The sequence below is a fragment of the Melozone crissalis genome, unplaced genomic scaffold (assembly GCF_028551555.1).
Source record: "Melozone crissalis strain CALT ecotype California unplaced genomic scaffold, PUWL_Pcris_2 ptg000006l_1, whole genome shotgun sequence".
Classification (NCBI taxonomy): domain Eukaryota; kingdom Metazoa; phylum Chordata; class Aves; order Passeriformes; family Passerellidae; genus Melozone; species Melozone crissalis.
In genome coordinates this window covers 26,010,362-26,028,789 of record NW_026535784.1, presented here as the reverse complement: position 1 = coordinate 26,028,789, position 18,428 = coordinate 26,010,362, and the positions used below count along the sequence as shown (strand labels likewise).

The 18,428-nt window shown below is 37.0% G+C and overlaps 1 protein-coding gene across 1 annotated transcript; it reads left to right on the top strand.

The window, feature by feature from the left end:
- The first annotated feature begins 1,755 nt into the window (after positions 1-1,755).
- Positions 1,756-17,897, top strand: LOC128948446 (coagulation factor XI-like). The gene is made up of 18 exons (XM_054293166.1): positions 1,756-1,797; positions 2,295-2,377; positions 2,438-2,448; positions 2,492-2,537; positions 3,003-3,061; positions 5,042-5,204; positions 5,862-5,965; positions 7,503-7,662; positions 8,237-8,346; positions 11,341-11,500; positions 12,302-12,411; positions 12,499-12,658; positions 12,789-12,904; positions 13,680-13,854; positions 14,221-14,396; positions 14,709-14,804; positions 16,097-16,236; positions 17,578-17,897. Exons 1-18 carry the CDS (start codon positions 1,756-1,758, stop codon positions 17,746-17,748), a joined length of 2,082 nt encoding a protein of 693 aa, XP_054149141.1. The 3' UTR covers positions 17,749-17,897.
- Positions 17,898-18,428: the final 531 nt, after the last annotated feature.

Here is an 18,428-nt window from a genome sequence, read left to right as displayed (position 1 = left end):
CTGAATTTTGTTTGCATTGATTTCTTATTTGACATCTGATTTGCAGTGTTTTCTGGGCTCTATTTCAAGGAAGATTATTGTTGACGTGTAATTTCGGCATATGGAACTAGTAAACTGGTTTTAATCTGATACAATACACAATGCTGCACCATTCACAAATCAGTAAATTATTCTATCCATCTTTTTGCCATTTGAGGTGGTATCAAGTCAAACAGAAAGTTCTGCCCTAGTGAAACAGTAGATTCTTCACTCAGATAGTGGCATCCTGACTCAGATGAAAAGGCTCTAGATTGTTGATTGTAAGAAGAAAAGATTGAGATTTAGATTTAGGGTTTGTTTTAGCAGCATTTGATATTTTATTTCTCTATCTCCTTTGTCATATACATAATGATAGCCATGAAGTTGTTCAGAATATTTTTGGTTGGTTGTTTTTTTACCTGCTGGAGCATTCAAGTTCATGAAATTATTATGGTATCCTCATTCAAATGGAAAGGGTGTGCACAAAGGCAAATCAAAATGAAAATTTGGGTTTTTCCTACCATACTGGTGCCTTCCTTCCCTAATTTCCTCTGAGAAACTTCTCCTCTTGATCCACATCACAACCAGCAGGTGTTGTCTCATCACAGAGAGTAAATCCTCTTCCATGTTGAAGCTGTTTTTTGAATAGGACTGCCATAAGAAATGTGGGATTTGGTTCTGCCAGGCAGAATTAGACCTAAATCAGGTTAGAATCCAGTAATTTATTTCCTGAGGTGAAACATTTCAGTAATTCCTGCCACCTTTGCAGGAGATTTGTGCATGGATCACAGTGGAAATCAGCAGAAAGCAGTATTAAGCAAGTGCACTGCCAGGGACATGTCATCCTGAAGAACTGGCTTAGGCTGCAGCAGGTTTTGGTTTTGTAACTACCAAGTCAAAATGAAGCAGAGTCAAACAGAAGAAAACTCTTAATTGTATTGTAGATTATTCAAATAAATTTTGAACTTTGATCATCAAAAATGTTTCCATTTATAAAAATGCTTTGATGAACTATTCTTTTATTTCTGCTATCTGAATTACTGAACCCTACATGCAAGATCCTGATATAGCTAACATTTAGAATATGGACAGCTAAATTGATACAATGAGGGACTTAAGACCAATAGTAAACTTATGTGTTGAGCCCATATGACCTAAGAAGCATTAGATGATTTTGGCATTCTATGCACTTTAAATTTCTGTCTCTTCTCCTAGTTTAAATCATATAATCTCTGGATTTCAGAGAGGCTCAGGAAACGTATACCAGCGGAGAATTTGTCTCAATTTATTTTATAATTTTTCTATAATAAATATGTCCTATAAGAAGCAATAACTCACTCATCATCATAGAGTCCATAATACATTTTTTCTCTGTACACAAGAACAACTTTGTTCATTTGAGCAACAGCACAGCAGTGCAAATGGGGGTAAATCATGTGAGTAGCAGGTCCAGTGAAAGAAAATGCATTTATTTTCCAAAGTGATCATGCTCATTGTGATTCTCTTTGAACAGCATTTCTGCCTTATTTCTGAACTTCACCATCAAATCCAACTGATGCCCTTACAGATGCAATTAAAATGACTGGTTTTAGAAAGACTGATGCCTAAATTTGAGAACTACTGCTTTAAGGAAATATTTTTTCTTCCTTTTTTTTTTTCATTCCTCAGTAGTTTTCTTCTGAAACACCCATCAGCAGAAGATGCCCCTTCCTCAGACAAAAATCTAAAATATAGACAATGGATTATAAAAATGAAATGTTACAGAAGCTTCTGATGAATGTGGGTATGACTACATGTTGCATGAATGACACACATGTTCTTGGTAAAATTTTTCCAAAAGTGCATGATTAGAGATTCTTTTGTTTGTTGGTTTGGTTTGTTTTTGTTTTTGTTTTCTTGGGGTTTTTTGTTTTCTTGTTTTTTGCTTGTGTTTTTATTAGAGCAGTAACAAACTAGAATAACTGCCCAATATCTGAATAGGAAAGCCCAGATAAGAAGTGAAAATTGAAGAAACTAATTTCTTGGACAAAAGTTCTAACCTGTTTGTGCCACCAATTGAAATGTGCACACACATACACAAGCAAAACAATTATTTTATTTGAATACTAATATATGTTAAGCAACACAAAAAAATGGTCAGTTCAGCATACTTTGTTTGTAAATATTCAAATACAGGTAGATTTTGTGATTGTATCCAGGAACAATGAAAATTCCGTAATTTGATATAGAGGTGAAAATTTATCCGGGAGTTTTGAAATATTATCATAATTTTATAGGGGAGAAAAGAGAGACTATGTTGCATATGTGTGGTTATACAGGATCAATTCCAGTGCAGTGTGGATGACAGATGTGTCCCAAGGTCAGTAGCAGTATTGACAAAAACAGTACCCGTTCAAAGTAAACATTAAAGATGAGTTAGCATTGCAGGAAGTAATATTTAACACAAAGTTTTGACTTTTTTTTTTTGTTTTAGTAGAGTGCAAACCTGATGCATGCATCCAGACTTATTATGTGTTCAGGTATGTAATCATTATTGCAATAATGCACTGGTATTCAGTGAAAGGTTTTCATAGCAACAAGACAGTGCAAGTCGGAGTTTTCATGGATTGTATTTTGTGGTTAACCTATGTCACAGATTAAGTTGTTGCATGTGAAATAAATCTTAGAATTCTTATAGCATATGAAGCAGTGAGTGTTCAAGTTGCTAGCTTGATAACTGTATTTACTAAACTACCTGGAGAGTCAGTATTAGTAATGTCATTTCAGTGGAATATTGTTCCCAGTCTAAGCAGGAATGAATATTCTGCTGTTAAAAGGTATGCCAAAACCGCCTGTCACAGCTGCAATTGTAATTTTCTATGTAATTTTTAATTAATGGTGAAACAGTACAAGTGTAAATCAGTGTTAGGCTTAGCAGTGCTTAATAAAACTAATTACACACCCTTTATTGACCATATCCTAAAGAATGATTTTGTGGTTTTTAGGATGAATTGGATTTATCGGACTTTTTATTTCATTTTCTTACTTGCTTCCGTTTACAGTGGTAAGTTAATATATAATTCCTGAGACTTACAAACAGCATAGAGAAACTCTTGTAGGAGGGGAAAAGATTAGTAACTGCAGTCTGCTCTTGAGAGAGCTGTTTATTCTGCTGGATTGAGTTTAGTTAAGTTTGGGTAACTGGCATAACCCTATTGTCTGGCATGGAACTTTCTAGTGGGGCTTTACTGACACTGTCCTGCCACCCCCTGTGCTGTCACCTCCCCCAGCACTCATGGGACCATGGCATATAACTGTGAAATTGGTGTGATGGTCCCTGTTCTGTGCCCAGTGGCAAGGTCAGTAGCCTGAGCAGCAGCTGGGGAAGGAGGCCCTTTGGGGGTGCAGGAGGCAGAATAATGTGTGTCTTGCATGATGAGTTAATGATTTACTTTATTCCAGTAGCAAAAGTTAAACTACAAAAAACTGCACTGTGCTTTTCTGAAATTCCCTTTCCTGATAAATTATTACTAAGGACTAACACAGGTATAAGTCCAATAACGTATTAGCTGTTTTCTCAGAGAACAATTAGGTAACAGCTTTTTAGCAAAATCAAATAGATAAATGAAATATTATTTAAGAAAATTTTTTACCTGGCTTTAAGTCTCAGAAGAAGAAATCTTGGAAAATTTCAGAGACCTAGAAAACATTTTAATTAAGTTAAAGTTTTCAGAACTGGCACAGTTTTACATGGTGCATAGTTTTACAACATAAGTAATTTTTTTTGTGTTAATTTATGCTAGAAGAAAATAAATAGGATCCAAAATATCTGATACAGTAAATAATTGCAATATTCTTTTCTTTTAGCTTTAGAATTCACTTGGTGTAATCTAAGAATTGAAAATGTTTTTAATGATGAGCTGAGACAATAAAAAAATGCTAATAAGAACAATAAATACAATTTTTTAGAGAAAGAGCTTGAAAGTTTATACATACCAGAGAATTTGGATGTTTATAAAGTTCAATTTTTTACTTATAAAGACTTAACCTTTGAAAGATATTAACACATCTAGCAAATATGTATAATAATGCTTATTTATTAGTTTTTTAAAAAATTATGTATTATACCTGTGTGCAGGAAATGCTGAATTGCATAGTTTATAATCATAATAACAAATAAAATCCACTTGTAGTCTTTTAAAACTGTCAAATCCAATATGATGTTACTTTTTGTTTTCATTTTAAATATCTCTTGATACAGTATGATCACTCTAAAGTAACAGATTAAGCCACTAGGTAAAATGTTTTCAGTTGGGTTTCTACCCTCTCTGTAAAAGTACATTCTTTTCTCTTTATCTTTTCTCTTTTATCTTTTCTCTTTATCTTTTCATTGTAAAAAATACTTGGGGGGATTCTGGGTGGAGTGTGAGAGAGCCGAAGGTATATGAAATTCTGAGAGCCATTGAGGCCGTGCACAGTGGTACCACTGTGACTCTGAATTCAGAGGATCCCTAAAAAATAGGATTGTCTTTACATAAAACTTTCTAACTCCTTTTGTTATCTGCACTTCCTCTTCCTGGTTTTCCTCATGATGATGTTCTGTGTTGGCCTCTCTCAGGAGAGGCTTCTGCTGTTCCTGAGATTTGCCATGGGACGGCCTTTTGGTGCCCAACATGGTGCCCACCACAGTGCCCACCACAGTCCTTTTTGGTGCCCAACATGGTCTTTTCCTACTTCCCCCTCTGCCATGCAGATCTGCCTTGAGGCCCATCCAGCTTCTTGGGTTTCTACCTGGGCTCAAGCTGCCCTGCTCCAGCATTGGGTATGAGGCAGAGAACAGAGGGAGACACCCTAAACAGTATTATTTCTGCTGGAGTGAAAAGATGAGACTCGCAGACGAACTGTGCTACTCACCCCCCCTTATCCACTTTTCCTGACAAAAAAAGGTTTAAAAGCAAGGTTAATGATGAAGAGGAGAAGTGGCACTCCTGTGAATTGAGTGTTCCTGTCTCTAATAATTGACAATTTTGTTATTCCATGTCAGAATGTGTGACTCAGATCTATGAAAATACATTCTTGCAAGGAGGAGACCTCACTACAGTTTTTACACCGAGTGCCAATTACTGCCAAATAGTGTGCACTTACCATCCTACCTGTCTGCTCTTCACCTACTTGCCAGCCACATGGACTACAGATCCTGCAAAAAGGTAGAACGTTCCTGTACTTGCTGGTCTCCTGTGATAATTTCAAAACCTGGTAACATTTTGACATAATACAGGCATGCAGGGAAAGGTGCAGGGTTGCCATAGGAAAAAATGTCAAGTATCTCTAAAACTGGTGATCTAAGAGTAATTGCTTGAATTCAAAAGGTTAAATTTGACAATGCCCAGTTTTTCACACTCACACACTGGCCTTTGAAGGAAAGAGAAGTGACTCTGCACTCCCTCCTTGAGGGCACGTATTTATTGTTGAGGGACAATATGAATAATTTCACATCTCCAAAGATCCCCTGTACTGTTCACCATCCTTTCTATTTAGTATATTTTTCTCACAACTAAGAATTTCAGTAGCCTGAGAGAATGATGTTGTCTTCTCTCTATGCCCAGTGCATTTCTGTCCTCCCAGCCCTGGACTCTGCTTCTCATTTTGTTGAGACCTCTTGGAGCTCCCACAAACACAAAATATTCTCATCTGCTGCAACTGCCAACAAAGTGTGTGAGGCTTGACCCTATTTTTCTTTGAATTACACTTGTCAAAATTTTCATGTTGAGGGATATTGGACAGACTGCATTTCACCTGAGAAACAGTTATGAATGTCTGTGTTATACTGCCAAAACTGTGAATTGCTGCATTTTAAACCACAGGTTCTCCTGCTATTTAAAAGACAGCGATACAGAAATGCTGCCAAAAGTGGATATGGAAGGAGCTATCTCGGGACATTCCTTAAAACAGTGTAACCAAATTAGTGGTAAGATATGGTTGTTCACATGCATATATTTTATGCTCTGCATTGCATAGCAGCTGTTAAAAAATTAGCATTTTGGGTAGAGGAATGGAATCAGGGAGGCAGCCAAGCAGTAATTTCTGTGTTCTTTGCCAGACCACTTTCAAACACAGGTGACAAAATCTCCACTGGTTTTACTCTTCGGGCCCACCTATCCACCACTCGGGGTCCTGAGATGAGGTAACAGGGAAATCATGTTCCTGCAGTCACAGTTTCTTTTGCTAGAGGTCGATGGCAGCCCTTGTTTTAACTACTGGTTCCAGTTCTAAAGATTAATTTACTACTAAAATTCCAGTCCAGAAAGTGGCTCATATGGCCTGTGTGACCCTGTTTTATAACTCTGAGGTGCAGATGCTTAGCAAAGCAAAAGTGCACTGTCACAAAGTGATGCTAATACTTTTGTGATTCTGTGTAATAACTTTTTTAGCAGCTGTATCTTTTACGGTATATGTGCTTTACATGAAGACCTAATGTCAGCATGCCATGCCTGCAAGTTATCATCAGGCATATTAAAAGCCTATTAAATGTGTTATGTTCTGAATGTTTTAAATTTGCACTGTCACAGTGATGTCATTAAAAGGAGATCAACTTTAAGTGTAGCGTGGTACCTTAGAAAAACAGAATAAGGAAGAATATAGTTATTCACTTCCTGACTTGCGGACAAATAGTGTCTTACGGATGTCAGGCTAGTTTTTTAGTTGTATTGGTATAGCAGCTCAAGATGGCAGACTTAGTGGGTTTTCATGCAAGTTCTCCACTGTAGCTGTTATCAATAAGTTGTGCTTTCTTTTGCTTGCCACTTGCCCTTCAGAGCAGTCAGGCCCCTTAAAAGCTCTTTCCTGCCAGTAACCCTTCATGTTTGGATTTCTGAATATCTTGGAATAGAAAGAGAATTCAGTGGGATATTATTTTTTATTCTATTTGGACTAATTACTATCACTGAATTACTCTAGAATCAGACTAAATGAAAATCTATGCATACATGTTTAAAAATGCCTCCAATTATTGGCTGACTCTTCTTCTGTGAAATGACCTTCATTTCAAGCCCCATAGTTGCGGTCCTCTCTCTGTGAAGTGTAATATTCTGACTCAAGTGGGAAATGTCTCTTGCTTTTGAGGCCAGAATATGCCATTTAACCTGTTCTATGAATTTGGAACTGGGAAAATATATTTTAATATTGATTCTGAGCTCTTGCTTTGGTGAGTGTCATCCTGTTCTCAGTGAGCCACAGTGGTTAGAGCCCCTCTCTCATGTAGGCAAAGGCACTGTAAAAGTCTGCCAGTTTTTCCCCTTGCCACAGGGTACTACACTAAACCTACACTTCTGATTTGGTGCTGGATCTGTGTATAAAGTCTGATGTAACTGAAGTGAGCGTGGGATGTGGCATCTGGATTATGAAGGATGTGACATAAAATCTGCTATCTCTTGGGCAATTTGGGGCAAGGGATGGGTAAAAGAATAGAAGTACATTTTCAGAACTTGGTCTCTCTTTCTTCACAGCTTGCAGCCCAGATGTCCATGTAGGACTGGATATGGAAGGGAATATTTTTGATATTTCTATGGCTGACAGCTATCAAGAGTGTCAAAAACGATGCACCAATGACAACCGTTGTCATTTTTTTACATATGCCTCTGAAAATTTTCACAATGCAAGCTTTTGGTAAATACAGGTTGGATTCATTCCCCTGGACAGCCCTGTGCCTAAATAGATTAAATCACAGAGCACTCTAAGGTGCAAGAATTTACTCAAGAATATTTAATTTATTCCTCCTTGAAATGTTTGTGCACACTTACAGGTAGGAAAATATAAATTGTAAATTGGCTTTCATTTATCTGTTGGTGAGAAAGACAAACTAGATTATAACAGTCTTGAAAAAATCCTAAAATTTCTCTGAAGATACTGAAATGCAAATTATGTTGATACCTGTGCTGCATTTTTGCTCTGTTCAGTCTTACTCTGCTTATTGTTCTGAAAATAGCATCATCAGAGTATCCAGAGAAATTATTTCATTTTAACAAGACCTATTTTTGAGCTCTTAGTCTGCTCAATTGTGGAAGTTCAACATTGTTCAGCTAGCTCTGCTCATCAGTTGAACTCAGTTCTGGAGGCTGGAGATTGTTCTGGCCCATGGCCAGACCATGCACAATGGTAGGAATTGTGGGTTCAGGAGGATGGTTTGGTCCAAGGAAGAAGAGCTGTTTTCTTACCACTTTCTTTACTCTTTGTCATTCAGTAAAAAATGCTTCTTGAAACACACCAGTGTCGGAACTCCAACCAACATAAAGGCACTTGATGGGGTTGTGTCTGGATTCTCTCTAAAGCCATGTCAGCTTTCTGAATTAGGTAACTATTTAAAATATCTGATTCTGATTAGTGTTAAGGGTCATGTATCCTGAAATGCAATCTATCACTCACATGTAGAAATGTTTCATTATGTTGAATAATTCTAAAACAATCTTATTCTTAAAATATATTTCATACACTCAGGGACAAAGAGGTTCATATCTTTTAAATTTTTCATGTTATCATTTGTCTTACAGAAACAGTTCCCTTCTTTAGAGATCTAAAGAATTCTTTCATAATATTAGCTTGATGAAATAGTATGTTATCTTTGTATCATGGATACAAAAATTAAAGATAAAAGCACATCAGATTCAAAGATCAGGGGAAATATAGATCTTTCTACATTCTGTTTGTATACTGTGTATGCACTTGAAAATTTTTATTGAAGATCTGCAGTTTTAATACAGCTGGCTAATAGGAAAGGATGTAATATGCATTTTGTGGGTGATTTGTGATGAAAGGAAAAAGTCTGTGCTTGTTCCTGCAATCATTACTCATACAAAATTCTCAAGTGTCTAACATCAAACAGTGTGTATAAAAAATTCTTATTCTCAATTGAAACATCTTTCCATTTTTCTTTTTGTTTCCTTTTTTTTTTTTTTAATTCTATCTCTACTTTATCTTACTCTGTGATATTTTCCCTTTTTAATGATGATGAGGTTAGTCTGCTTTCATTTAGCCTTATTTTGTCTCACAGATAATCTAGTTTTCCTGTATAAATCACATTTCATAGAGATGTGTATCAATATATTGCTTTCTAAAATCAGTGCTTGGGTTTACTGCTGGGCAGTGCTGGCACAGCATCAGCACTCTCCCCCCAACATTCCACCCATCATAGTCTGGGGTGGGCAACATCCTGTGAGTGAATACACCTAGGTCAGCTGACCCAAGTTAGCCACGGGGACATTCCATGTCTTATGATGTCAGCTCAGCTATAAAATCTAAGGAAACGAGGAGGAAGGGCAGGCATTTATAATTTGCAGTGTTTGCCTTCTGGAGCAACAACTTTGTGTGCTGAAGCCCTGCTTCCCAGGAAGATCTTCCCAGAAGTGATCGGATATCACTAGCTGGTGGGAATAGAAAATAAAAGAATTGGGTTTGTCCTCTTTGCTTGTGTGTGTGCAAACTTTTGCTTTTGTTTTGGTAAATTGCCTTATTTCAACCTATGTGTCGTTTTCCATCTTATTTCTGGTCACCTGTCCAGCTGGGAAAGGGGAATGATAGAGTAAGTTGCTGGGCACTCGGCACCCAGACAAGGTCAACACACCACAGTCCTTTTTGATGCCCAACATGGACTTTTCCTACAAAACAGTTTTTACCTGAAACCTCTAGTTATCTGGCTTTTACCCTTCTGATCCTCTCCCTGGTCTTCCTGGTGGGGGAGTGAGTGAGTGACTGCATGGGGCTTGGTTGTTGGCTGGGATGAAACCATAACATCATGTGAAAATCAATCTTCTTCCTCCCTGTCTTCCCCTACCTTCTGTGTCTTGTGAAAGAGGCAAGAGCAGGCAAGAGAGAGAATAAATAAATTGTGTGATCTTAGAAGCCTAGACAACACTACTGCATCAAGAAGTCATCCAAAGAGGTCACCTGTCCTAGTCTCAGACAGATCATCTGTACCTGTCCAGACAGAGATTTGTGGAGTGTAGTCTCAGTAATGTCTTCTGCCTTGTTTTTTTGTCAACATCTGAAATGGGTTAATTTCAATATTTGGTCAAGATTTTCTTCTGAATTTATTTAGTTTATTCCTTTCTAGGTGGCCTTTCATTTTCTGCCTTTGCCTCTCTGACTTTATTCTTGTGCACACACACTACTATGCATGCATAGCAGTTTGTCTTTTTTCTGCCCTTTGCAAAGTATCTTCCTGGGCATCACTGGATGTTGAGCAAATGATCGCTGAACATGGTCCTTGAGATCATGGGTTAGCTTCCCTTAAGTTTCAGATCCACATTTTTGCTTTAAATATAATTTCCTTTGAAACTATCTGTTCTTCTGAAGGCTATTTCCCCTTAACATAGGATCTTAACTACTAAATGTGAGAGTTAATTGACTCTAATTTTCTATATTTCTGATTATATTTTTTACTGTTCTTATTGTGTAATTCCTTCCCAGTATTGTTGTCCTTTCTTGCCTATGCTTTTTGAAAACCTCATCAAATTAACAGGATTTGGAGTGAGCTCTGCCTCTTAGTTTCACTTTCTGAAGTAAGATGTTCCCAATATGTTTCTATAACACACTGGGCAGTCTTGACTTGGTTGCTGCACTTTCTCAACAGCTCAAGTTCTCTGCTGCCACCAAATCCTGTCTTTTGAATCATTTCACTATTTTTACTATCTCTGCAGTTTGATAGGTTCAAGAAACATCCTCTGTGCTGATGCTTCCAGTTTTTATTTTTAAATTCTCGCACTAGAATTGTAACTGGGACTTCAAGTATATCTTTGAAGAAGGATACTCATTAATCTCTTTTAAAACATGCTAGTATTTCCTGTAACTTCTATGTCCATTGTCTGATTGTGTGAACTATCCTGCCAAGCCTCTGTTGTGTTTTGATATTTTGGCTATGTCAGAGGGCAGCAATCCTACTTACTCTGCCTACTTTTCAAATGGTAATAGAAGTGTTGAGAAGATCATTACCTTATTTTTTTTCTAGTCCTCTCATGAATATGATGTGCCCACTGAAAATTAATTTAAATTTTTCCCTATTAGATTAGCAAATCTCTACTGTAATACATAACTAGCAAATTTCTACTGTAATACGTATTTTCTCTTTTCCTCTATAGGAACCTTATCCCTGTAGTGCTCTCCATGACTTGACATATTGAAAAATATTCTTGAGAAATAGTTTTTAGTTAAAATGTTGTCTTACCTTACCAGTTTACCAATCACAGAAGGAAAATAGGGATATAGATAGAAATGAATAATCTGTAAATCTCAATATTCTGATGACATACTACAGTTTGTTGAATTTTGATATTTCGTTCTTGTTTTATACAGATTGTCAAATGGACATTTTTGAAGATCAAGTGTTTTCAGGAATTAATGTTACAAGTTTTTTCACTCCTGATATTTCTGTCTGCCAAACCATGTGTACATATTTTCCAAAGTGCTTGTTCTTTACATTTTTTACCAGGAAATGGCAAATAGAATCTCAAAGGTGAATATGACAGTTAAATGATATTATCCATGTAGATTATTTAAAATTTATTTTTTAAAAATACAAAGTCTTTTTTTAAACACTAATTTCTTATACATATGTAAATTTATGCTAAAAGGCTATTTTCAGTAAAGTGCAGCTTCTGATGGGTTTTGTTCAAAAATTTGTAATTTCATTTGGGCATTTCAACTGTTTTCCAATGTGATAAGAACTTTTGTATTGTGGTTGTGTATCTGGTCTTAATCTGAAAAGAATTATACATGTCAAAAGTACCCTGAGCCTCCAGATTGTTTTAAAGACTTAAAGCTGAATTTTATGGCATTATCAAAAGAGCCATCTGGTTTCCTGGCAGGGTGAACTTATTTTCTTGAAAAGATTTTTCAATTAAGTTAATGGCTTTAAAAATATTTCTATTTGTCTTTCTTCTTTCACACTTAGTAGTGAGAATAGTTAAAAATCAACATTGCACACAAATCAGAAGAATAGGGTCTCAAAGGAATTTCAGGGAGAAGCAAAGCTGAGATGGCATGCATCTTCTAAAGTCAACTCTTCTATATATGTGTAAATACTGTACCACTTTTAGTAGTATACTTGTATGGCATTTCACAGCACAACTGATTGCCTCAATTTAGTGTGAACTAGTGAATCTAGGGAGTGCATTTTTGTATGAAATACTTCTACAGATTGAGATTTGGGAGAAAAGAGTGTATTTAGGAAAGAACTTTCTTTTACCAGCACCTAAACAATTATTTTTGGAATGTGAGAACAGGTTTAGTTATTGTGAAAAATATTTAATTTTAGAAATCTTTGCCTTCTGAAGACATCAACAAGTGGAATTCCAGAGGAGCTCATATCACAAGAAAATGCTGTATCAGGCTTTGGCCTCCTAAATTGCAGAAAATCTTTTCCTGGTAAACAATAAATTACAATAAAACCACTAATTTTGAATTAATCTAAATAATAACTTTCTGATGCTTTGAATGCAATCATTCTTACAGCCTGCACTTCTCGCACTTACATGCAGATGGATTTTTTGGGAGATGAACTTACTGTCACTTATACTAAAGGACACAGAGCCTGTCAGCAGGTTTGCACAGACATGATCCGCTGCCAATTTTTTTCCTATTCTCTCCTCCGAGATTCATGCAATGAAGAAGGGTGAGATATATTTTTTAAAATGTTCAAAGATTGCTGAAATAATCATACCAGATATATGGTGGGTGAGTTAACGTATGTGTTGTTCAGTGAAAAAAGTACAGGCAAATTGTTTGCATCAATTCATTTGCAGAAAGTGTGAGTGTCACCTAAGAATGTCCTCAAATGGATCTCCAGTGAAAATAGTACACGGACCAGGAAGTATCTCTGGATACTCACTAAGATTATGCAAAAAAAAAGCCAGTACTGGTAAGTACAACTTTTTAAAATGAAAAATAGACGGTGCTTCCCTGATTTCAGTGTAGGAGGCCAAACCATATTTTTTCTAAAGTGGTTGCACTGTCCCAGTGGGTGATCTTGTAAAGTTAGAGTGTTCTGGAAAAGTGAAGTCAGTCAGGTCTTCACATAGTTGTCACCACATTTCTCTTCACAGAGAAAAGCAAGGCACAATTCTTCCCAAGAATATTTCTGTGCTTCACATTCCCTCAACCTCAGAGAAAGGAAAAACAATTCTAGACATTTGCTGTGCCTGTGTTTATGCAAAAGTAGAATGCAATATGAAGATTGTTTACCCAAAGTGATGGTGTTTTTTTTCCTTGGCCTATCAGGGCCAAGAGTGTGCATGTGTCAGGACTGTCAGATGACAGTCACGAGATTCTGTGCAGTTGTGTGCAGAGTGGAGTGCTTGGCAGATTCAGTTTAGATTTAATGTAATATAATATTGTATAATATAGTATAATAAAGTAATTATTTAGCCTTATGATATCAATATAGTCCTCCTCATTATTCTCTCCCTTCATTGCGGTTGCCTGCAAATTTAATACCTAGCAAACCCTGGAACAGCACTGTGAATTTTATTTTAATAGACTTTACGACCATAACCCATGAAAAATGCATCATTTATCACCTTCTTCACAATAGGTGGTGCCTATTCAGTCATCAGCAGTAGTCTCATCTTCATTTTTCATTGGTGAATGCAAGTTGTCTTTAAGCTCAGTTTTAAATTACTTCTGCAATTTGATAGTGTGTATGCAGCATTCTGCAAGAACCATCAGGATCGTGGGTGGGACAGACTCCTCCCCTGGTGAGTGGCCGTGGCAGGTCAGCTTGCACGCCAGGCTGTCCCGCCAGAGACACCTGTGCGGGGGCTCCATCATCAGCAGCCAGTGGATCCTCACCGCTGCTCACTGCGTCGCCAGGTGAGACCTGAATGCACATAAGCCTCAAAGGTTAGCCCAGCATGCAAGGGAAATTGAGGCCTACCTTTCAGGATAAAAACAATGAGAACTAGAAATAGATGAATTGCTTTAATGCAGCCAAAAGGTGAAATTTTCAGGTAGACATTGTTTTCTTAATGTAACTGGAAGTCCATATTTCTCCCTTTTTAGCACAGTGTTGTACTGCTGATGCTAAATTATTTTAATGAATCTAGAAGGTGCAATTCTAAAGCAGACAACAAATACTTACAGAACCCTAGACATTCTCATGAGATACGAGTTTTTTCTTACTGTAATACTGCATTAGACTATTTAGTCACAGACTGACTGTTTGCCTTTTCCCCTCAGTCTAGAGAATCCCAACATTTGGCGCATTTATGCTGGCATTTTGAGACAATCAGAAATAAATGAGGATACACCCTTCTTCAAAGTGGAAGAGATTATTGTTCACTCTCAGTATAAATATGCACATATTGGACATGACATTGCTTTAATGAAACTCGCTGAGCCTATGAATTTTACTGGTATGTAGCATATTGCAGAGGAATTGTGAAAATGTGCAGGATGACACAGGGCTGGCATTGCATTGCTATGGCAGTGCGTGACACCTGGGCTGGCTTCCTTTAACATGCAGTTAGTGGGGTTTGAGGAGAATCTGTTCTGTTGGCTTCAAAAAGAAAATGGGTGGCTCTAAGTTACGTGCTGGGAGTCACACATAGTGCAAGGGACAAAGCATCCATGGAAGCTGTCATCAGGGGTCGTGTGGGTGAGCCCACGAAACCTTACTGTTGCAATTGTCTCTGCTGGACAAACTAATATTTTCTCTTGTACTTTAGATCTTCAACTACCTATCTGCCTGCCATCAAAAGAAGACACTAACATATTTTATACTGACTGTTGGGTAATTGGATGGGGTTACAGAAAAGAAAAAGGTACAGAGAAATACTTTTAAACAGTGAATTTTTGTATTTTTAAAGTCAATGTTTTTGACAAAAAACCTCTCCTTCTCTAAAAAAAAGGAAAATTATTCTCTATTCTTAGCGACCACTATTCCTTCTAGACAGTACTTTAACATAATTCTTTATCAAATTTGATTTCTAAGACACCATAAAACATAAATGAAAGATGTATGAAATTATCATTAAATAGCTCCATGCTCTGACACAAGAATTAATTTTATAAATTGGTTCAGTAGTTTGAAGTGCTTGAGATTTCAATCCTCTACATACATCTAACTACATCTTCTACAACACTCAAATACCCTTCCTTAGAGTTTAGTTTAATCTACTGGCAAACCCCAGTACATACTTGGGTTTTGCACACTCTTTTTTATTTTTTCTTAGCTGAAAAAAAAGGCAATAATTTTACCACTGAACTGTTTTGAATTACAGTCTGCACATAACACATGGTGTTTTTTTATGTGATTGTATTCATATGACTTTAGAAGTATGTTGCTTTTCTTATTCTGAAGATTGATTATAGACCATGCCAATGATTGTGTTTTGATAGTAGATGAGATTTGAACTCCTCTGACTTTATATGGAAGTGGGCCAAAAAGCTCTTAATTACTAAGCTGTGGTTTTACATCTCTTTATTATACTTTTAATATGTTTTTATAGATCTATATGCATCTCTTTAAAGAGAGACTTTTCCTTTATACACGTGCCTATCTGAAAGTTATAGTTCAACATGAAATCTAACAAATTTAGGCAGTTACTGTACAGACAAATTTCTTCTGTAAATTACTAGAGAAAAAGCTGGTTTTAAAAACTCTTGTTTAGTCTATGTGCAATTTTCTCCATCTTAAAAACTACTGTGACAGAGAGCAGCACAGATTTGGCAACTGGGAGATTTCAAACTTATTGCAACACTTTACCAGGAAATAATAGTTACTAACACAAAGCAATGTTAAAAGCAATGCTCCACAGGGCAATGTCCTGAGAGCCTTTCCAATATGAGGATTTGTTGCACATCAGAAGGGAGTTTTGAAGCTTTTCCAGCCATGATAAAGAAGACAGCATCATAAAAGCATTTAAATTAGAAGACAATTCACATTGTTCGCTAACACGAAGGAAGGAAAATCAGTGTCATGAACATCTATTGACACTCCAGAAGCAGCGACCTCCCCCATTGTAATATCAGCGTATGGGGATTTCTAGAGTTGAATTTTAACCTTTATTTTTTAGAACCAAACATTTCTCATCTCATACTGCCTTCCATATAGGTCGGGTCCAAGATATTCTTCAAAAGGCTCCTGTTCCCTTCATGTCAAAAGAGGAATGCCAGGCAAGGTACCGGAAGCGCAGAATAGGAGAAAAAGTGATCTGTGCTGGCTATGATGAAGGAGGAAGGGATGCTTGTAAGGTAATGACAAACAGCAGTGTATGGTTATATATTCCAACCATATGTTCAAATATGTAAATGAATAATGCAATTATTTTTAATTGTTATCAGAAAAGTATGATTATCAATAGAGCTCTTGATTAACTTGTCACTTTTGGTTGTCAAAAGCACTGAAAACCAAGGTATATGGAAAATGTTTCTTATATGACATTGAAGTCTTTAGGGATAGATTCCATGGATAGGAAACCCTGAGTGTGGATATATAGATATCCATTTAGGGAATAAAACAGTGTTCCTTCAGGCTATCAGAAATCCAGAGAGCATAAGTATAGTACCTTGAAGCATTTCTCCACTAAGAGCAGATTTCCTATGTAGTTTCTTTTTTTTTTTTTCCATTTCTTGGTAGAAAATAGAGTGCCTAAAATCATTTTTTAAAGCATCCATTGTGCGTAAACAAGAAGGGAGGGTGCTAGTAATGCTATTAAAATGCATGGGGAGTAGAAGGCTGAAAACAAACAGTGGAAACTGCTCTGTTCATAATTAGAGTTGAAAATGTCACAACAGCATGAGATCCATGAGCCAAAGTCTCTGCTCAAGAGTAAACTCATGCACTTTCACCACTTTAAATATTCTCAGTTAATTTCTGCAAGAAAATAGTTTGATTATTAATATTAAATCCTCTTCCAAATATAGTTTTCACTGCAAACATTTAACGCTTAATAATTGTACGCTGAAATGTTACTATTGCTATGGTTAGTTAGGAATAAAAATACTTGGAGCTGGGATGTAATTTTTCCTCTATGCCAATTAAGCTTTTTTTATCTGATACAGCGTAACAGAACATGGAGAGGCTGTTTCAAAAAATAAAACACTTGCTGTTGTCCTAAAAACTCATAGCATCTTCTCTAAGGAATCTTATGTTCAGAAAGGAATAGAAAAAGAAAACACAAAGGCGTTTTATTGTGAGTGGGACAGAGTCACTCAAGCAGGAGAAGGCATGTAGAGAACTGAGATACTAAAAATATGGTCATAAGAGAAAATATTGCCAATACTACATACAGTCTTATATCACTGTATGTAGATAAGGTGATAATGATAATAAAAAGAAAATAATATAAACCAGTAGTTTTGAACCTTTTGTTCAATTGTTTGCAATGACTATTTAGAAATCAACATACTGAACAATCAGAACACCTGCTTCAGTCCTCTGTTAATGAGCTGTAAGTGAGAGTGGCTGAAATCTAGGCTGTTATGCTGGTGGTAACATCGAGTTATGCTGATTTTATTCGCAGGTTTTTTTGTGATAGAAATACTGATGAGGCCTCTTCCTTGCATGCTCTCTCTTTTTCTCCTGTGGCACAGGGAGATTCAGGAGGGCCCCTGTCCTGCAGGCACGAGGAGGTCTGGTATCTGGTGGGCATCACCAGCTGGGGCGAAGGCTGCGCCCGCCCCAGGCAGCCAGGAGTCTACACCAAGGTTGCTGAGTATTCTGACTGGATTCTAGAAAAAACTACACAGTATGAGCATTACTGACTCACTCAAAGTGTTGCTGTGGAATAACAGCCCTCAGGGCAATGGGATAAAGTGTATTAGTGCTTTTTTCAATGGTGTTTTTTGTTAGCCTGGAGTGTAAAGTACTTGTTTTAAAATGCAGAAAAGCAAGAATGTGAATGAATTTTCCTATTACTAAATAAAAAGCAGTACTAACAATAAACTCTGTGATCACTGATTTGACAGAAGAAAATATGGCTGAGCCACAGATTTCTATTCTTGCTAGCATAAAACGGGAGTGGATGACGTTGCAGGACATGTATGGACCTTGAAACTGGGAACTATTTCTGTTTTAGGACGCTGCCACACAGCAAAAAGAAATTCCCCTCTCTTGTCTGAATGTAGTTAAAATGGGTGAACCACTTACAAGCTTATTGGAGAGCTGGGGGGAAGGGAAGCTGAGGCATGGAAATGCTTATGCAATTGCATTCCCCTAGTATCCTTGGGGAATTAACCAAAAATTAGCCAGTCCTAACCAAGTAAACAAACCCAGAGGTCTTGGCAAAAGGACACACATGGGTGGAGACACCACCAAGCCCAGTTCATGCTGGAAAATCCCATCCTGCTGTTCCCAGCAGTCTGCCAAGGGTTAGCACAAGCGTGGTTTACCATTGTGCTGTGATCTCCACTGGGCTGTGATCTTCTTAGGACCAAGGCAGGGA

Coding starts and splice junctions, on each gene's coding strand:
- LOC128948446 (XM_054293166.1), top strand. CDS start 1,756: ATGGATTATAAAAATGAAATGTTACAGAAGCTTCTGATGAAT. Junction 2,538..3,002: donor CAGACTTATTATGTGTTCAG/GTATGTAATCAT, acceptor TGTGGTTTTTAG/GATGAATTGGATTTATCGGA. Junction 12,905..13,679: donor CAAAAAAAAAGCCAGTACTG/GTAAGTACAACT, acceptor GCAATTTGATAG/TGTGTATGCAGCATTCTGCA.